The 22241-nt window shown below is 39.9% G+C and overlaps 1 protein-coding gene across 11 annotated transcripts in view; it reads right to left on the minus strand.

Annotated features, from left to right (window-relative positions):
- SAMD12 (sterile alpha motif domain containing 12) overlaps positions 1-22241 on the minus strand; it is a 509648-nt gene that overhangs the window by 89121 nt on the left and 398286 nt on the right. For 2 of the 11 annotated variants that reach the window (XM_074387078.1, XM_074387077.1), the window contains exon 5: positions 12492-12525. The exons of the other annotated variants lie outside the window; for them this stretch is intronic. In XM_074387078.1, coding sequence (XP_074243179.1) covers positions 12492-12525 — 34 coding nt within the window. The remainder of the gene's footprint in view (positions 1-12491; positions 12526-22241) is intronic. 11 annotated transcript variants of the gene reach the window in all.

A 22241-nucleotide genomic window follows, 5' to 3' on the forward strand; every position in this document is an offset into this window, starting at 1 on the left:
TTTTCAAACCTAACTGGCTCTCAAATCTAACTAACTGCCTTTTCAAAACATGACAGAACACACAATTTGTAAGCAAGTGTTTGATGAACATTTGCAATTTTTGAGAAAATGCAACAACAAAAGGTACTATGTAAGTGTATTAAAATCAGATAATAATACATACTTGTGATTGGTTGTATTGAAAGCAGGACACTAATTATTGCTGATGGCATTGCCAACTGGAAAAATGTGAGTTTATTTAAAAACGATTAAAAATGCATATTCCTTAACATAGTAATCCCATTCCTTGGAGTATATCCTAAGGAAATAATCTAAAAAAAAAATGAAAGAAGCTATGTGCACAAATATGTGGCCTAGACGTTATTTATAACAGAGGAAAAATTATTGTTGAAGATTTAAGTAAATTATGGTAGATTAACAACATGGATAATTACATGGTCATTAAAATAATACTAATTATGATGATTATGTAGCAACATGGAAGCAGTTATGATATACTATAATATAAAGCTTACATATATGCATAGAAAAGAACTGTATGTGAAAATGAAGGCCCTAGGATTTTTATTACTATCATCATAATATTTTGCAAAACAACAAAAATCAGGCTCGCGGGGTTGAAGGGTTGCCCCATGACTAACTAAAGCATCGTGATTGTACCCACTCACTGATACTACCTTGAAAATAAATACTTTGTAATTTCATTAAGAGAAGCACTTCAATATTTTAAAAGGGGGAGAAAAACCAGCGCGGGTAAAGTCCTGTCCAGGTTGACCTGCAAGAGGAGCAGTACAGCCTCAAAGAGCAACATCGATTTCTAGGAACTTGACACAGTGTACTATCCTTGAGACTTGGTTAAAATCGGATCCGGAAAACGTGTGACTTTGGAAAAGAATTAATAACCTATAAAATACAATTTAAGAAAAGAAGAATGATAATAGTGAGCCCTAATTAATTATTATACTTTGGAACCTGAGACATGAGTTGATATCTAGGTTTACCATAGTTGCTGCTTCTTTAAATAACCATGTTTCTTACAATTGTCTCTAGTAGCTGAGAGAAAGCAGATACGTCTAATCTTAGCCTATTAAAAAAGTACTTATAACCATGAATGTAATCTGAGTGCAGTATACTTTAAAGCTCTTTCCTCTATAGTTGTCCAATCCTCTTCTTAGGATAAGTAGAATTATTCCCACTTTATAGATAAGAAAATTGAGGCCCAGAAGTATTGTTAACCCAAAGGTCACACAGCTAGTTAAGGATCAAAGCTATATCCATATGATATGGTTTGGCTTTGTCCCCACACAAATCTCATCTTGAATTGTAGCTCCCATAATTCCCACGTGTTGTAGGAAGGACCTGGTGGTAGATAATTAAATCATGGGGGTTGTTCCCCCATATTGTTCTTGGGGTATTGAATAAATCTTACAAGATCTGATGGTTTTATAAGGGGTTTCCTCTTTCACTTGGCTCTCATTCTCTCTTGCCTGCCCCCATGTAAGACATGACTTTCACTTTCTGCCATGATTGTGAGGCCTCCCCAGCCATGTGGAACTGTGAGTCCATAAAACCTCTTTTTCTTTATAAATTACCCAGTCTCTGGTATGTCTTTATCAGCAGCATGAAAACAAACTAATACACCACACTTAGGTGTGTCTCCTTCTAGTGACATATAGGAGTGATAGGAACATAGAAAGATTCTGAGCCTTTCCCATCCCATCTTCTGAGTAGGCTTCCGTGTTTATCCACAAGCCCAGTCAGCACAATGAAGGGCCCTGTTAGAGCGTGCGCACACACACACACAAAATCAGAGGCTAAGATGAACTTATATTAGAGCAATGAGATATTCCTGTGAGATATGAATACAAATAGAATTAGAGGCCTTAGAGAGACAAGTTGAAGGTTTAAATGATGACATAGGACATCTGGGACAGTAATGGCCACAATGCTTGGGGCATTGGGAAAAGGGATGGCCAAAGAAAAGAGGGTGCTATGGCAGTGTCATCTTTGCAATCTTTCCATGGTAGTCAGTGATCCTTTACTGCTCTTTGCTGTTTTTGCAGTTAGTATTGTGTTCCTTTTGAATGGGTCACCATGCTGAGATGGGATTTATGTGAGGACACGAGGTTCCCATTTACTCAGGCTGTATGTGAAAGACATGGTAAAAGTAAACCTTGAACCTTAGTCTTTCTTCTTATCTGCTTTGGAGACAGGGTCTATCTCTCGTTGCCCAGGCTGGAGTGCAGTGGCACCATCATGGCTCACCGTAGCCTCAAACTCCCAGGCACAAATGATCCCCTCACTTCTCAGCCTCCCAAGTAGCTGGGACCATAGGCGGGGTACTCACCACTACACCCGGCTACACACACCTGGACCCTTGAACCTTAATCTTTCTGTCACATATGTATAGTGATGGGTTCTGCCATCATCCCTTTGCTAGAGACTTACCTGCAACAGGAATCATGTCTTCGGGTATATAAATCTACACGAGGTCAAAATGCAAAATGGCAGTTTGCATTATACAGTTCTGGCTCTGAAAAGGGGGAAATGTGGTCTTTGATATGGAACACTCGTTGGGCTCCACCCCCTACGCTTCAGCATCCCAGCCTATTTCTAGCTCTGCATATGGGTGGGGTTGTTCTGGTCTTGCTGATCCTTTCTTTTTGGCTAGGATGTCTTCTTTATATACCCTCTAGCACTAGTGAACACCAACCCTTCCCTCTTTCACAACCACCTGGAGTGTCACATCCTTTATGAAGTATTCTTTTCTCCGAGACAAAGCTAACAACTCTCTCCTGTGAGCTAGTGTGGCATCTCAAATTTTTACCAACAAACCCACAATGAACACTTTAGTTTAATATATCCATCGCTCCTCCTATTATTTTTGGTGGGTGATGTCATGTCTTATTGTTGTTTATCCTCCTAATGCAATGTGAAGTCTCAGGTATACAGAAAGTGCTTATTAAATAGTTGTAAAGTTAATAAAGAAAAGAATGTTGGAGGAGAGTCTTTGTCTGTTTAATTGAGCAACGAATTTTGCATGAGATTCAATCCTGGTCTGCATGTGGAGAGTGGGATTGCTCTGGTTTCTTTCTCTGCTTTATCAACTACTCAAGGAAGATGTATATCCTGGGGGCTGTCCATATATGGATTTTGTAGCTAACAAAAAGTAAAGGGTTCCTTTTCAAATTTCTGCTTGATGAGCCACCATTACTATTAATAGTTTAGACATTCTTGGAATTGTTGCAATCAAGAATTCTTGGAATCGAGTCTTGGAATCAATCATCATATTTAGCCCTATGGTTTCAGAGTCTGGGTTGAGGAGGGAAGCACTGGAGTTCAGTGGTCAGGAGCATGGGCTCTGGCGGGTATGGGTTCACATCCTAGGCTCACCACTTCCCAGCTCCCTGATGTTGGACACATGAATTTCTCCCAATGTCAATTTCTTCACCTTAAAATAGCAGTCATAATTCCTGCCTCAGTGGGTTGCTGTGATGTTAAAAAGGGCTCACAGGAAAAGCACTTTGCATAGTGTTTAGTAAATAGTAAATAACTGATAGCTACTGTGTTATTATTATCATTATCATGAATTCCCAACATTCCTTTGAGAAATCAAAGTCAAAGCTCTAATACTAAATATAAATATTTTAATGCTAAATGTCAATGTTCTAATGCTATGGCTGGGGACCAGGAAAATAAGCAAAATGCCCAGAGGTCAAGCGTTTGCAATGTCCAGGAGGCAGATAACTGTCTTCATGCTTGCCAAGGCCACATTGGGCACACTCTGGCTTCTGCTCTCTCCCAGATTAGCACAGTCATTACAGACAGTTCCCTGAGAAAGGGAGGCTGAAACACTTCAAAGGCAGGAAGTGACTGGCCAGGAGGCAGTGGCCAGCCTGGCAAAAGCTTCAATAACAGATCTGGGATGGATTACGTCCCGCCCCACCTTTCGTTTTGTTTTGTTTTCTCTTTATTTTTTTCTTTTTGTTTTCTCTTCCGCCCCACCTTTCCTCACTCCAGCAGCTCAGGGCTGAAGGGTTGCTGTGTGTGGAGAAGAAGAAAAGATTGTAACGAGGCAGCCCCGCATCTCATGAGCCCAAGGGGGAAATAAGACTTCATCCTTTAAAAGGGCTGTTTAATGTCTTCCATTCAGAAAGAAGGGGCCATATCTTCTACTTGAAAGTGTCTTTCATGTAACGAGTTCAGGGACTTGGAGGTTGGGTCTGAACTGCAACTTCAGTGTGGGACTATTTGTATCAGGTGTGAAAAGCACACCCCAAAAAAGTGAGACCCATGGTTGTCCCAGCATAATAGCCAATAAGCAGATCTCATTTTTATTGAACAGCTACAGTATGCCTACAAAGGTTTTATAGGCAGTTACTTCTTGAATCTAAACTGCCATTTTTGAGTTTGGATTGCATTATTCTGCAATGCACACAGAGAAAATGAGGGCAGGGTTGTTAGCTGTCATAGCCACACTGCTAGAATGCATAGAGCTGAGACTAGAACCTAGATCTGTTCTCACCACAGTGCTTTCCTGACTCAATAAGTAATAGGTGTTAGGAAAAGAAATTCTCCAGCAAGAATGGAGGAGAGAAATCAAGTAACTGTGTTTGCATAAAAGAATTCTCATCAAACATGAATCCTATACATGGAGTGCCATACATAGGAGGTTTGATCTAGAGAAAGCTAGCACATTTTTATTCTAACAGTCTAAGATCTTTCCTGTGTTTAGAGCAGTGGTTCTCAACTGGGTGTAATTTTGCCCCCTACAGCACAACTTGGCAATGTCTGGAGATACTGGTGATAACAACTTGTGGTGTGTGTGTGTGTGTGTGTGTGTGGGGGGGCAGGTACTATCAGCATCTAATGGGTAGAGACACATTATACTGCTGAATATTTTAGAATGTATAGGATAGCCCTCAAAACAGAAAATTATCAGGCTCAAAATGTCAATAGTGCTGAGGTTGGTTAAGAAGATACAGGTCCTTGTTTCGTTTTCTATTCCTGGTTATGAGCCAAATATATCACTCTAAAATAGGCCAAGATAAAAACCAACACTAGTGTGCCTCTTGTATGTACAGGAAATAAGGCTAATTTCAAACCTCACTCCCCTCTTCTTCCCATCATTTTCTCATTTTATGCGATTTTATATTCAATGTAATCAAAACCTCTAATATTAAATCATTTCTAACTTTCAGAACCCTCACAGGCTTACCATTATAAGAATCAAGATTGGATGATTTAGATAGGTGTGCTTAACTAATTAATTAATATGTATGGGAGAGGTAAAAGATAAAAGAACGATAAAGGAGGATTTACGTGGTAATAAAGCTAAACTTTGCTTCCAGCCCATGATGGGAGAAGTCATATGTATTCTCAGGAGCACTGGTCCCATGCCTGCTACTCTCTGCCCCACAAGAGCTTGACAAAGGGCAGGGGGGTAGGGAGGGAAAGCTGCTCAATCAGAGTATGATAAAAGACTCAGTCCTCTGACTACAGGAAGATGAAGGTCAGAATCTCCAGTGAGATAGGTATCAGGATGGCAGAGAACTTGGGTTAAGTGTAATAAAACAGATACATGTATACTAGCCTGTAACTTCCCATTATCCTTAGTAAACTGGAAACCACAATAAGCCTGTGATGGTTAATTTTATGTGTGAACTTGATTGGGCTATTGGATATCCAGATATTTGGTTAAGCATTATTCTGGGTTTGTCTATAAAGGCATTTGTAGATGATATGAACATTTGAATTGGTAGACTTTGTAAAGCAGATAGCCCTCTCTAATACAAGTGGACCCGATTCCATCCATTGAAGGCCTGAAGAGAAGAGGCTGGGTAAGGGATAATTTACTCTTTCTGCCTGACTGCCATCTCCGGCCTTTGGACTCAGATTCAGGCTGGAACTATACTATGGGCTCTCCTGGATCTCTGATTTGCAGATCTTGGGAATTCTCTGCTTTCATAATTGAGTAAGCCAATTCCTTCTAGTACATCTCTCTGTATAGATTTATGCATCTTATTAGTTCTGTTTTTATAAAGCACATAGAGTAACAGAGTCTACAGACAACATAATGACCATAACAGTTAGTGCTCTCATTAACCAAGCACTTCCTAGGTGCCTGGCATCATGCTAAGAACCTGTGTTCAATCTGCAGCAACCAAAGTAGTTAGGTACCATGGCCTTTGCTCCACAAATGGAGAAAGCCAGACCTGGAGAGGTGAGTGATCCAAGGTAGGCTGTGGCCTTTAGGCTAGGCTATGACCTTTGAGTTGACTATGAAATATCAGGGGCCTGTTAATTCCAGAAATGTTAAATGAGAAATACAAGGTCTCAAGGCCCCATGGGAACATTTTTAGATGGATACCTGGCATGGATAGGAAGGCCTTGGCCTCCACCCCTGCCCTCTCACCCCTTGGTGTTATTGTTTCTATTAGAATATAGCTGGCTCCTGAAAATCTCAGATGAGTATTTCTGCTGCCTGGCTTTGCAGTCCTCGTTGCTTGGATGGTCACCTCTCTCTGGTGAATTTTGAAGGGTTCTCATGATGGGCAAGGTCCCCTGACACACTGAGAAAGTGCGAGAAAAAGAATGTCCTTGTGTGCAAAATGTTCTCTCCTTTTCCTAGGCCCTGGGGGGAAAAAAGGACATCGTATTTCCTCACGTACTGTTCTTCTAGAACTAAAGCTTCTAGTCTACACTATGAGCCTGAAAAACCTCTAAGAAACTGATTCTGATTCCTGAAGGTTAAACTGAATCTCTAGATTCTGAGGTTTAAGAACTCTGACATTTCAACCAGAGATTCTCAAACGTGACTGCCTCAAACTCATCTGAGGGAGCTTCTTAACATTTTCATTTGGTCCAGACTGTCTCCATTTCCAGTGATTCCGAATGTCCAGGGGAGGACTGGAAAACTCTGTTTAAACATAGCCTCGAGAATTCGCATGAAAGTAACTTGGCAAAAGTCCATGAACACACCTACACTTTCCCCCAGTACTTCAATAGTAGTTATTTGTCCTTCAGACAGAGAAAAGTGGGATATACTGCAGAAAAATTTGGTTTATAGCCTTGTTCTTTTCCTATAATAAAATATCACAAATCCTGGCTATCATACAGTGCAATGATCCAAATATTTAGAGTGAGGCAGACAGGAGAAGATATTCAAGCCCTTCAATGTCCTGGGAATACAGGCATGGTCCATCATTCTGGTACTGTTTACAGGTTTCTCATAAATCAACCAAACCACATGTATTCCATGAAACACTAAAGTATCCTGCATTGCCTTGGGGGTTGCAGGGGTTGGAGAGTCTCAAATCTGTATCATTATACATTACTATATTATTAAATAGAATCTCTATCATACTCTATTAGAATTGCTGATGCTCTACCTGTCTCTAGACTACTATTTCTCAAACTTTACTGTGCTTAGAAATGCTCTGGAGAGCTTGGTAAAATGCTGTTTTCTGGGCACCAAGTGGAAAGAATCGGATTCAGTAGATCTGGGGTAGGCCTGTGACTTTGAATTCATAATAATGTTGCAGGGACACTGATATTGCTAGTCTGGGGACCTCTCTTTAAGCACCACCGCTGTGAACCTTCAGTTCCTTCAGGCAAGAAGTATGTCTGCTGCTTCTCTTTCTGTTGTGTGTGGTAGAATGTCTGGACTATCAAAGGTGCTCTTGAAATGTTTGTCAAATGAGTCAATGAATGAACGTATGTAAGAAGAAAGCTACATAGGAGGTTTGATCTAGAGAAAGCTAGTACATTTTTATTCTAACAGTCTAAGATCTTTCCTGTGTTTAGAGCAGTTTAGCTGTTTTCAAGTAGAGACAGAATTTCTTGGGGGGCCAGAAAGTGTATTGTTCTTTAATGAAAATTGATTTAGAAATGTCAGTCTATGCAAGTATCTGAAACTCTATACATTCTCTGTGACCATTTAGGATATCTATTAACTCCAGTCTCTGGGGAAGATTTCCCAGAAAAGTGGCAAGGTCTCACCCGGCTTTATAGCTCTCCTGAGCCAGAAGCCTGCTGACAACAGTGGACCATCACCTTGTACCACATGAATATGAGATGATGCATTTCTGGAAGAAGTATCATCAGGCCAGATGCTCTCAGCAGGGATGCATTTGTACAGCCAATTAGTCAGTGGTAACCTCAGCGATTTCACTTTTTTTTTTTGCACTGGACAGAGGCAAGTATCTCAAGCCATTACAATCTGACAGCCACTCTAAAAGCCCAAAGAACCTTCCAGAAGAAAACTGTCCACTGGCACGAACAACAGTGAATCTCACAAGACAGCATGAAAACATACCTTGAAGTATAATCTAAGATACCATTGAAATTTCCCTCCATCTCCACAATGTTATACTGGGCGGCAGATTATACTCGGAGGGATTGTTTTCTAATTCCTCTCATCGCTTCTATACTGCGTCTCTCTTAGTCACCGAGCATACAGCCCTGCGTGTTTGTCAACTGCATAAGTGAAGTTCCCTTTCTTTTTTTTTAAAAATTATCTTTTCTCCTCTTTGTCTTTTGCTTTAATCTTATTTTAATTTCAGGGGCTTCTCTGTTGACTGATCCAACATATTCTTCATTGGAACAATGTTCTCTAAGATTTGCTACTTTAGATAAAATATTTTTAAAAAATCTCCAGATCCTGCAGCTTTTTCAAGAGAAAAAGTAAAGCACAATTTTAAAGGAGAATACAAGGTCTATGTAAACATTACCTTTTTTTTTTTTTTTTTTTGTCACCTCTCAAGGAGATAGAGTATCTCTTTTGGAAACAAAGCTATGCAAGGTAAAAAGGTATTAATGAATAATACTTAACAGTGATGACATTTTACCATATGGAATCTTAGAGTAGAAGGTATCTTTGAACAGTGCTTCTCAAGTTTTAAGATGTGCATATGAATCACCTGGGTATCTTGTTAAATGCAGATCACATTGTTCTACAAGTTGTCAGGTGATACCAGTGCTGCTGGTGCGTGGACCATACTGTGAGTAAGGAGGCAACAGAGTTCCCTAATCTATAGCAATACAGTGCAGTAGAACTGTGTGCAATGATGGAAATGTTCTGTATCTGGTCTAACATGGCAGCCATCAGCCACATGTGGCTACTGAGCACTTACGATGTGGCTGGTGCATGGAGAAAATGACTTTTAAATTTTATTTAATCTCAATTCATTTATCTTTAAGTGGTCAGGTATGCCTGGTGGCTACCACATTTGACAGCACCACGCTGTAAAGGAGAAAAGTGACAGTGACTTAGTAAAAACAAAAACAAAAAAAAAGGTTTAGAGAGAAGGATCCTAAACAGCAAAGTAAAGCTTCAAATCCTCTCACCCATAATGTAAATGTATTCTTGTTCTCATTCTCCTTCCTGCTGTATGCAGGAGGGGTTCAAGGCTTCCCCCGCCCCTTCTCCATCATATTCCCAGAATCACTCTACATACAAAATAGTAATTAGGAAAGGCTTTATAAACATTCTGAAGTGCCCCCGATTATCTTGTTTACATAAACCTCTTTGAGTTGGCAAAATTAAGCAAGAAATCTTATGAGAAACAGTTCCTTTGTTATCAGCCCTTTCCCCTTGGGTCATATTAGGGCAGGATTCTGAAGACAAGCTCCAAGGTTATTTTACTTGTGGATTCTTGCCCTTTGGCCTGGAACATGGAGGGGAATGCAAACATTTCTGGAATGTCCAGACATTCCAGAAAAGTTTAAAAGGAAAAAGAGCTCAGTTCAAGTTGTGTTCCCCCAAATGAGAACGTGCTGAGGGTGGCGAAAGGGTAGGGTTTGATTTTGACTGAACTAGAGCCATCAGCTCTTAGCAGGTTACAGTCTCTATTGCAGTTAACGAGGTTTGGAGATCTTCCCTGGACTAGTGAGTACTAATTTCCATTGAGAAAAGAGTTATGAGATGTCTTAATGATAACGGATAATTTCTCTGTGTGGGCAGAGCCATAAAGCACGTTGCTATGAAACTGTGTGGATTGGGCTATTTCTTTTGTGTACACACTTTCCCCTCAAAGAATCCACTTGGCCTGAATCGCAAACCTGCTTGGGGACCCTTGCGATTAATTGCTTGAACTGGCTGGTGGCCATCAGCAGGATCTTGCAATTTGCCAGGTTCTACACAGAATTATGAAGCTGAAGGTTTAATGAGATTTTAGGTAATAGAGCCCAGATGTCCAAGACTACGATGTTTGAAATTACATTGCTTGCAAGGCTCCGGCCTTAAACCTTATTTATTTCTTGCTTAGTTGATTTCCTTATTCCCATCTTTATGTAATCTTGGGCCAGTTAAATAAGTCTTCACCATGACATACTGTATCTAGAGAAACTATTTACAGACTCACACCTGTGGCCAATAGCCTGGAGAACCCAGAGAGCCAAGACCCCCCTACCTTTCAGCCCAGCCTCTTGGGATCACCTCTCAGCCAAGGATATGGTAATTACCAAACCTCTCAGCCAAGGATATGGTAATTAACAGCCCTACCAATACCTTGCTGCTATGCAGCACTTAACTTCCAGATTACTTTCACACATTTAATTGCCTTTTATTCTGTCAGGGTCCAGGAGAAATGGGCTGGGACAGGTATTATCTCTATTTGGATGAGGAAACCAACATACACAGAAGACAAGGGATAATAATAGCTAACATTTGTGAAACCCTCTTGTGCCAAGTACTGTTCTTCTGGGGTTTACGTGTATCATCACTTTTAAGCCTCATAACAGCTTTGAAATTGATATGATTGTCAGTTCCACTTTGAAATGGGAGAACTAGAGCACAAAGAGGTTGGGCCACATCACTAAAAGCTGATGGAGCCAGGATGGAACCTGCTCTGGCTCTGAGTAATAGGCGCTGCCACCTCCCTAAGGAAGTATCACAGCCAAGACCTGGAGTCTGTTGTTGTTAAAGTAGTATTCTTTGTACATCATTTGCAAGGAGGAAGACAAATTCCAGGTAAATTTTCTAATAAGAAGCTACCTATACCATTTTTCACTGCTCTCCTACAGAGCAGTGCAGCCTGGAGAGGGATTTTATTTACTGGTATCTCCTTTGCAAAGAAAAAAAAAAAAAAGAAAAAATTTGACCTAATATTCCAGGCCTTTCATGATGGCAACCTCAACCTCTCCTTCCATCCTTATCCACAATACATTCCAGGCGCAATAATTGATTAAATCTGTCCTACATGGCCCTACCTTTGTTCACATGGTCTCTACTTCTTTCCTCATCCTCCTGGCCAAATTTTACCTTTTCTGCAAGAGCAGGTGCTACTGGCACTGGCTACTCCTGAAAGAAGGACTCATATACTCTCTCAAAGCCTGTCTCTCCCTGCTCTGAACCTCCATGTGATTTTGTTGAATGAATGGATGAACAAATGGAATAAATATCATCTCCTGATTGCTGTCCTAGGCCCTGCGCTAAACATTGGGGTTATAAAAATGAATCACAAATAACCCCTGCCCTTGCCTTCAGAAAGCTCACAGTCTAATGAGAGATTTGCACACAGAAAAACCACTATTGCACAATGTCCTGTATGCTATTATAGAAGGGCAAGATTCCAGGGGAGCAGAAGGGAGGGGGAGGAGCTCTCCTTGCTGTTTACAGATATGGCTGGGAATTCTGCCCAAGCCTTATCCCCTCGTCTAGTTACAGAAACCTCACATGGGAAGGGATTGTGTTTTATGCATTTTTGCACAGCTCCCAAGTAATCAGCATAGTTTCCTAAACTAAACAAACATAAGATAAATAACGAATCACTGTATTAGAAGTGATGGAGTCTCCCTCCTTATGGTAGGGGGAGTCTAAAAGCCTCTCCTCTCATCTTTGCAGTAGAAATAAAGAGCAAAGCTGGCTTGCTGCTGTCCACAGTGGCCCCACAATGGAGCTAACCTAGACAGAGAGGGAGAGAGAGAGAGGAAGCTCCTGGTATTTCCTTAGGGTGAGTGAGTAGCAGTGACCTAAACCACAGCTCTCTTTTGTAAGGGGCCAAGGAATGTTTAATGTACTGCTTTGAAAGAACAAGTTGGGCAAGTCTTCCTTCAACATACTCCTGTTCTGAAGGGTTGGAAAACATTTCTTATTTTAGATTATTCCCATTTTCAGAGCAGTGATTCTGATTCTATAAAATTATGAGGCCCTTATAAAACACTCTACAAGTATTTTTTTTTTTTTTTTTTTTTCTAATTTGCTATTCTTCTGAACAGGATTGCGAAGGAGTCCTGGGCAGTGGCCCAGCCCCATGAAAAGCTTTCCTTCCAGACGGTTAGCGTTTGGTTTGGGGGGACTACAGCAGCACTTCATTCATATTTTTGAAGTTTGTTGGAGACAGGAGGTGGAATGGCTGTCACTGCACAACATTCATATCTTTCCAGAACTACCAACCTGTGTTGCTCTACCATTTTAAGGAACCAGTGTGGGATAATGAAGATAACAAATTCTTCCACTTGGTAGTTTTGAGACTGGTCAAATTATTTACCTTCTGTGAGCCATCTGAACCACAGCTTCCTCATCTGTAAAAGGAGAAGACTGGTGTGTATATTGCAGTTTTAAAAATTATCATTTTCTTTTTGGTGAGAACTACTACTGTATTTCATCAAATCCAAGATGCATTTTTTTCAAAAAACTTTAGAGATGGGGGTCTCATTATATGGCCCAGGATGGATTATGGTGGACCTCTGCAGGCAAGATCATAGTTCACTGCAGCCCCAAATTCCTGGGCTTAAGTGATTCTCCCACCTCAGCCTCCCAAGTGGCTGGGACTACAGGTGTGTGCCATGATGTCTGTTCCAAAGCACGTTTTTTTTAAAAATGTGTCACTGAGAAAGAAAAAAAAGTGTTGATTAAACTACAATACAATGCTTTCTACAGTCCTGCACCAGGCATAACATTAGCCTTTTGTTGCTTAGAGATTTCTCTAATCTGTTCTGAAGAACTTGACAATTTCTATGCCTTCAGGTATAACCTTCGTGTATGATAAGTAACCATTTTGGATGTATCTCTGTAAGAAAACACAACACACTTTCATCTACTTGTAATATCTTTCTATCCTAGGTAGTCCAAAACTCAGTTTGCTTCTTTGTAAGAATACATGAAGTTGTAATTATACCTCCAATGTCAAAAATCTGCCTCACTAATGACACTCTTTCTTTGACTTTTGGGATACAAGGCATATTTTTCCTTCAATGCCAAATTATAGTATAACATTTCTGAAGATGTTTTTCAACAGTGTAAACACAACAGGTGAACTTGAGTGATGAGAATACGCACAATCACAGCTTCAGGCATGCGTGACTGCCATGTGACCTACAGTGATTACAAGACTTCCTAGATTGTAAAAGTTGCAATTCAGAAATGTTAAAACAAGTTGGATCTCAGATGCAATGAAATATGGTAAATGAAAGAGCATATATCATGGATCTCGTATCCTGTAGATGCCTAACAAACCTTGAATCCCTTCCCTTTTAATAAAGAATGAGAATACAATGAAGCACAAAAGGGTGGAGGGAGGCTGGACTTCATCTTTTGGCAAAGAGATAAAATATTGAATTTAATTCTGAATCTTGTTGGATAAAATTTATATTATAGAAAATAAAAAAAAAAACTATAAATGATCTCCATATCCTATGGGAGATGGCTGCCAATATTTTGTCATAGCCTTTTTCCCTACCTCTCATTGAGAGATGGGGTCTTTCTCCCTCCTGCTTCCTTGAATCTGGGACAGGCCTGAGACTTCTTGGATCAACAGCATGTAACAGAAATGGCATTGTGCCTATTCTGGGCTTAATCTTTAGGAGGAATGGAAACTTGTGTTTCTTCCTCCTTTGAACCCAGTTACCATGCTGTGAATAAGTCATGAAGCTGCATGGAGAGGCCCACATGGAGGGGAACTGAGGTTATTCCAAATATCAGCTGCCACCGAGCTGAACAAGCAGCCAACTGCCTGTGCTAACATGCTAGCCATTTCAGTGAAACATCTTGGATGTGGATCCTCAGTCCCTGATGATAGTGTATACGGAAAAAATTAAGAGGTCCCTGCTAAGCCTTGCCCAAATCATAAAATCATGAGCAAGGAATAATTGTTTTTCTGAGCCTCTCCATTATGGGGTGGCTTGCCATGCAGCAGATCATCAAAATTCACTACCTTGTTAATTTTCACAGATGCTCTGAGCAAGATTTGTTCTAGAATCCCAAAGAACAGAGCCTGGAAGACAGCCTAGATCTGCTGACTCCCAAACTGAAACTCTTGCATAATTACGCTACACACTGAAGTTATTAAGGGCTAAGCAAGGCTATGGAGCTCTTAAAGTCTTATTCCTTAGCCCTTATCGAACCACATCATGAGTCTAGGTCAATTTTGGTGGATTCAGGAAAGAACTAGAGAATTTTAAAACATTCAAGAGAAAAAAAGTTTCAGCACAGCACACCAATGTATTAACCCTGCACCCCCACCCCATTCCCCATAAACACACAAGGTCTTGTACCCTGCTTGGAAACTGAGAGCAGAGTTCATCTGTTTGATGCAAATATACTTATGATACTGTTAAGCTTTTAAAGATATCTCTTGGTGGTCCCAAGGAATAATATCAAAGTGGAAACAAGCAAAAATCACTGTGGACTGATTGATCTCAGTCACAGGTTATTCAGAATGGAATCGGAAGAAGTAACAGAATATCTTGTCCATAGAATAAAACACAGTGACTAGAATCAGTCCTTTTCTTCTGATAGGAAGACTCCATACGGAGGCAGACATCTGGCTAACTACAATGTCACTTTAGACAGACACCAAGTGTATTTCATATTGTTGTTCACTTTCTATGTCAGGATGTCAAGATCTTTTGTTTCAACAGGTAGCAACCTGCATGCCTAAGTTATGGTTTCTGCAGCATGTTAGCTGACGGTCATAGTGTGTACCCTTGGTAGTGTCATCTACACCCAAAGAGGCAACACTGTCAAGTTTTTCACTTGCAATGCAATGTTCAGCCAAAGAGGCTTACAGAAATATATCTTCTTTGTCTCAAGGAAATTCCAAATATCACTGAGGCAGGTAGCATTTTTATAGGCATGTACGCAAGGTGCTCTCTACTGTGCATATAGATGTTAGAAACTTAGTGTTTAATTTAATTTGGGAACCAGAAGGTGGGGGGAAGTCATTTAAGTTAACATAGTGTTGAATTCAATACAAATAACTGTTGTTTATCTTTGCTTTAAAGCTGTAACCCTCATGAAATTGTAATTCTTTCGCAGGACTTGCCAGCTGATGACAAAGCTCTTGATTCCTACAGAAATCAGTAGCATAGGAGAGGATGCCTGAGAGTGCACAGACATAACAAATTAGGAAGGAGAATAAAGTGCAGCAGAACAATGGCTGGAGGTGAAGGCAGAGGGTAGATGGTACTGATCTTCAGACCGAAGGTTAAACAAGGGGGTCAAGCTGCTACTGCAATTGATACATGTTAGGAGAATTTATTTGCAGCATGATTTAAAAATCTCATTTTTTTTTTTTTTTTTTTTTTTTTTTTTTAAGATGGAGTCTCTCTCTGTCACCCAGGTTGGAGGGCAGTGGCGCAATCTCGTCTCACCAAAACCTCTACCTCCCAGGTTCAAGCAGTTCTCCTGCTCAGCCTCCGGAGTAGCTGGGATTACAGGCACATGCCACTACGCCCAGCTAATTTTTTTTTTTTTTAAATTTTAATAGAGATAGAGTTTTATCGTGTTGTCCAGGCTGGTTGCAAACTCCTGAGCTTAGGCAATCCACCTGCCTTGGCCTCTTAAAGTGCTGGGATTATAGGCATGAGCCACCACACTCAGCCAAAATCTGAATAAGAATATTTAAGCTAGAGGAATATAGACATGAAAAAGATCTTTCTATTATTTTCTTTACAAACCAAGTTAAGGACAAATCCTTCTATTTCAAAAATTAGGCTCTGGCAATTTTAATAATCTAAAACAGGTATTGGCAAACTATAGCCTCTGTAGGACAAATCCAGCCGACTCCTGTTTCTGAAAATAAAGTTTTATTGTATCACAGTCACACCCATTTGTTTATGTATTGTCTTATGCCTGCTTTCAAAACAAGGCAAGAGCTGAGGAGTTACAGAGATTACATAACTCACAAACTCCAAAATATTTACCATCTGGTTATTTACAAAAAAAGTGTGCCAACCACTATGAAATATATATAATATCAAAAATAAATCTAAATGTGACAAAGCTTTAAGTTTATATATTGCAAGAAAAATAGCTGTCATCGAGTGCTTTCTACCCCAGAGAACTATCTTTTTATCTTTACTTAGAATAAGTTCTGTGAAGGAAGTAGCAGCACAGAAGTAGCCAAGATCTACAGATAATATCAATTACTAGTAGTTGGTAGAGAAGTGAAGAAATAGAAAAAATACAACATTATAGCAGTCTAGGGCTATTTAGGGTAGGGACATGAGTATCACAGCATAATAAATAACTGATGTGGCTGGGTGTGGTGGCTCACGCCTGTCATCCCAGCACTTTGGGAGGCCGAGGGGGTGGATCACCTGAGGTCGGGGGTTTGAGACCAGCCTGACCAACATGGTGAAACCCTGTCTCTACTAAAAATACAAAATTAGTGGGTATGGTGGTGCATGCCTGTAATCCTAGCGACTTGGGAGACTGAGGCAGGAGAATCACTTGAACCCAGGAGGCAGAGGTTGCAGAGAGCCAAGATTATGCCATTGCACTCCAGCTTGGGCAACAAGAGTGAAATTCCATCTCAGAAATAAAATAAAATAAATAACCGATGTGCATAGTGATAGATTTTGAAAATCTAGGTGCTTAAAACAGTAAGTTTCAGCAGTCTGGAAAACTCTTAAGTAGTAAAGCTTATTCTCAACATTTCTTGATAAAGAAAATGTTAGCCATGTATAAATGTGGTGTGAGATTTCAGGAAACTGCTAATGTGACTTTGTGTGCATAACACGTTTGTAAATATTCATGCCCCATATCCACCCTCTGTATCAGTTTTTCCTTGCCAGACCCTGGTCTCCGCATTCATCTTTTGGGCCCTTGCATTTGTCTTCATCTGGAATGTAACTTTCTTCTTTCTGCTCCCATCTATTCAAAACACTTTTACCAGATCAGTATCCCTAAAAAAGCTACCTGTCTTGCTCATCAGCACATACCAAATGAGTATCAGTATGGGTGAGAGATTGTGCTAGATTCTGAGGAAGATTCAGAACTAGGTAAAGGAGTTTTTGTACAGAGAGTGCTTAAAATATTTGGAAGAAAAGACAATATCTTTACAGAAAATAATTAACAGTATAAGGTATCTGTTGATTCAGAAAAAAAATAGTTTACTAGATATTTTAAAGGGAGTGATTGCTATTGCGTGGACTAGTCCTAGAGAGGGTGGAATTTGAATCAGGCCTTGAAAGAGAGGAAAATAAAAGGAGAAAGGGTATTTTAAGAAGTTAGTGAGGCCCATCTGTATTCAAAAACCTCCTGTGGCTCCACATTTCTTAGAGGATAAATTCCACTGTACAGGGCTACGTCCAAGGCCCTCTATAATCTTTATCTAACCATCTGCATCCTCCATAGCACCCTTTGCAAATCAGCTCTACCCTGATTCTTCTTAGTGCCTTATTGACTCTGATTTCTGGGTGTGCTGTTCCTAATACCTAGAAAAGCTTGCCTCCTGTCCTCTGTGCTAATCCCGATCCTAGCTGTTATTTGAGATCCGCAGTCTCCATGGTGCCTCACCACGGGCCTCTCTACTCCACTGTGTGGTCACATGTGGTCCTACTGTACATGACTAGCATGCAGCTCACACCAAATACAGCTCACAGCCCAGGTTCTGCTATATTGGTTGTTCTGTATGCATGAAGACAAGAACATTGATGACAGCCTTGGATATTAAATTGCTATAAGGACTTAAACTCTTATTATCAAGTTATTTATTTATCCCATTGTGGATCAGTAATAAACAGTTTACAGCATGGTACTGGTGCTCAGACCACAGTTTATTATTATTTTCAGTTTTTATTTTTAATTGACAATTTTATGTATTTATGGGAATACAATGTAATATTTTGATATATGTATAATTGTGGGATGGTTAAATCTAGCTAATTAACATATCCATCACCTTACACATTTGTTTTTTTCGGTGCTGAGATCATTTAAAATCTATTCTTTTATATACTTAGGATATGCGACAACCTATTATTCGCTATAACCACCATGCTGTGCAATCGATTTCAAAAACTTATTCCTCCTAAATTTATATTCTTTGATCAACATCCCCCCACCATCCCCTGACATCCTCAGCCCCTGGTTACCACGATTCTACTCTCTGTTTTGAGTTCAACACTTTTAGATTCCACTTATAAGTGAGAACATATGGTATTTGTCTTTTGGTGACTGGCTCATTTCACTTAGCATAATGTACTCCAGGTTCATCCATGTTGTTGCAAATGACAGTGTCTCCTTTTTTATGGCTCAATAGTATCCCATTGTATATGTGTGTGTGTATATGTATATATATACACGTATATATACATATACACATTCATGTGTATATATGTGTATATGTGTATATATATGTATGTATATATACATATACACATACATACCACATTTTCTTTATCCATTTTCCCATTGGTAGACACTTAGCTTGAGTCCATATCTTGTCAGCCCACACTTCAAATAGTGTTATTCTAGTTGACCTTTATCTCCTCTTTTCATGAATCCTAAAGCATTTACTGTCTATTTTAGGGATTGAAAACTGGTAGTCAGTAGACCAAATTTGAATAATTTAATAACTGGGAGATTTATAGTTCTCTGAAAAAGTGGCAGTTGTAGTATCATTGTCTCACATTCTCTAGAGCAAAATAGGCTGGACCTGAGCAAAGCTGCCCCTTTAGATGTGGCATGAACTGTCTGGGTCTCCACTGCCCCCATCACCCTTCCTGCTATTCACAGGTCAGCTCACCTTACCTCCCTGTTTTTTTCATGTTTGGCTGAACCTTGTAGGCATCTGTGTTACTCACACATGTCTATGACGTGTATTTTGCCACTGTAATTATATTATTATAACCTCTAATTGCTTGCTGTGTATTTTCCTTGTGTTCACATCTAGATGCAAATTCCTAGAGGGGAGAGACTGTTTCCTGTGTGTTTTCCTGGTTTACCTCAGTAGACAACATAGCTATATCAACAATTATCAAATGCTTGATAAATACCTTTTAAATAACAGAATGAAGAAATGATCTATTCCATCTATGTTAGAAATCGAAGTACACATCCTAAATAAAACATACGAGGTAATTTTCTGAACACCCTTGAGTGGACTAAAGGCAGCTACAAATTCTTTCCTATCTCCTCCCAGTGAGAGATGGGGGTCCATTGTCCCTTCCCTTGAGTGGAGGTTGGCCTCAGACTGCTTTGACCAGGAGAATGATGGAATGATGCTATGCCAGTTCTGGGCCTGGCCTGTCAGATAATTGTCAGCTTGCATTTGATCTGTTGATTAAATGCAACAGATTGACTACTCTTCTGGAGAGACCACATGAGACACCCTGAGAATATACAGAGATGGGGAGAGCCCAGCTGAGCCAGTTCACCCAGCCATCCCTGCCAAGGCAACAGGAATGTGAGTAAAGTTGTCTTGGACCAGCTCTGACACCAGCTTAATATCACATAGGAGCCACAGGCAATGCCATGTGAAGCTGGAGAGTTGCTCAGCGGAGCTCTGCCCTAACTTGCAATTCTCAACGTCGTGAGGTATAATAAAACAGTGGTTGTGTTAAGTCACCAAGGTTTTAGGGTAGTTCGTTACACAGTAATGGATGAGACAGATTTATCCCTGAGTTTCCACTGTTTACCTGAATGATATCCTTATCATCAGCATTCAAGTACTTACTACTCTAGCTAAAACTATGGCTTACATTGAAAATGGTAATACTTGCCTGGAGTTCTGGGTAAATGGTCGAGGCTGTTCTTGAATGGTGGGACCAACAACCTGGGAGTTCTGTTTCGAGGGCTGAGAGAATTAATATCTCTCAGCACATACCAGTGTGAGTGAGCCTTTTGGTATGTACAGTTCCATTGTCATGCTGTTCAGGAACGGAGGTGGTGAATAATGTTCTCTACAGCAATTCTGCTGGCTTACTTTTTTAAATTTTATTTTACACTTTACAAAGATATATCTATCCACTATTTAAATCCACATAAATAATCTGGCCATGATTCTGTATTTTACGACTTCTGTGACTATTAGGTTGTAGAATAGGAAATGTGATAGTCTCTAAGAAATGATTGTTTCAGTTGCCAGATCCTAGGAATCTACAGGCCCTTAAGAAGTGTACATTTTAAATAACAGCTTACCTTCTCCCCAAGAATTTAGTTAATGACTAAATTTTTCTTCTATCATTCCTATCATGTTATAAAATCAGTTTCTCAAAAAGCTGTTCTCACTATTATCATCTGTTTCTCAATTTCTTGTTACCAACTCTAGGAGCCAGTTGCTAAAAATCATGATTGAAACCACTTTAGCCAAGAAACAAGATCTAGACTTGGCCAAGCTTGGAAAGGCAATGGAAACAGACTTGACAGTTGCTTCATTAATTCCTGATGCTTTACAAACATTAAAAACAAAAACAAAGATAAAAACAAACACATCAAAGCCTTCCCAAAGAACATGTTTTCCATGTTTTGATATGGTCACTTTGTAATCATTGAACCAGTGATTATGCAAATATGCAAAACCTGTCCTTGTGCCAACTGCCTGAGAGATTTACAAAGCAGGAGGGGCAGGGGACATCCTGTGCATTGAGAAGAGAAGACGTGGTGGAATACGAAGATATGAAGGCCTCTAGAATTATTTGCATATGATTTCTAAAAAAAAAAAAATAAAGGGAAAACTTCTTGAAGCTAAATTAGGATGAAAGGAATACCTATGAGAATTTTGAGATTCACAGTGAAAAGAAATAAGGGATCAAAAATTGTTTTCTCCTCTATTATGTATTTATGGTTTGGCTCTATGCAGTAAAATAAATATAAGTTTAAACCTCTATTAATTAATTAAAACAATCTCTACCCAAAAGTGTTTCATAATCTGGGAGATGGGGGTGAGATGAAAGGAAAAAGTAAGTAATTAGATTACAGTGGGAGAAGTGCTATGCTAGCAGTGTAGCAAATGTGTTGGAAACCACGAGGAATAATTAATCACATCCAGAGAGTGAGTGGGAAGGGTCATTTCAGCTCAGCCTGATGCATGAGTAGGCCATTTCCTTGTATTGCTAGAGGGACTGTATTTCTGGAAGAGAGTTTTGCTTAAGCCAATATGTGGAAGAATGAAAGAACAAATCTGTTTCTGGAATGGCAAGAAGTGAAAAAAAAAAAGTATCAGATGTGGCTTAGTCATAGGATGAGTTAATTGAGTGAGGGGTTAGAGAGAAATGGTGTTGTAGTGGCTTGCAACCTAATCTAGTATTTGGAGACAGATCATGAAGAGTCATGTATACCAGGCTAATGGGTTTGGATTTTATTGTGCAGGCAGTGGGCATTTAGGAAAGTTTTATAGCAGAGGGTGTGCCATGGTCATAGTTATGGTTTAGAAATATTACTCCATACTGGTTCTGCAGGTAGAGGACTATATGGCTTGCCTTGTGGCAACTGTCAGAGTTGATGTTTTTACATTTGTTGGAGTGATTATTTGATTACTACCTAATCGAGACCAGAGCACCAAGAAAATAAGATCCATGTTTTGCTTTTTGCTCAGAACAGTCTCCCTCACAACAAGCACAGCTCGTGGAACAGACTAGAGCTTCGGTGATGATTTGATGAAAGAGTTAAACTACTGAATATTCATGTGGGCCATGTGAGTGTTAATGAAGCCTGGAATCATGGCAGTGCCAGTGACAACAGTTAAGAGGGAAGACATTTTTGTCTGACATCTAGAAAAGAAAATCCTGGGTTGACTCTAAGACATGTGGCAGGAGAAAAGACAGGAGGACCTCAAGGTTCTAGGGTGGGTAATTAAGGGAAAGACAGTTATTAAATCAGCAGGGAAAACATGAGGAGGAGGACGGGGACTTTTTTCGAGAGCAGAAGATAAAAACTTGGTGTCGGACACGTATTTGAGATGCCTGCAGGACATCCATGTGGGCAGGAGGCAGAATGTCACAGCAGAAAGAGCAGAGCGGCAGAGGACCTTGGATTTGGGCTTTGTCATTTACCAGCTATGTGACCTCGATGT

The sequence above is a fragment of the Saimiri boliviensis genome, chromosome 15 (genome assembly GCF_048565385.1).
Source record: "Saimiri boliviensis isolate mSaiBol1 chromosome 15, mSaiBol1.pri, whole genome shotgun sequence".
Lineage (NCBI taxonomy): Eukaryota > Metazoa > Chordata > Mammalia > Primates > Cebidae > Saimiri > Saimiri boliviensis.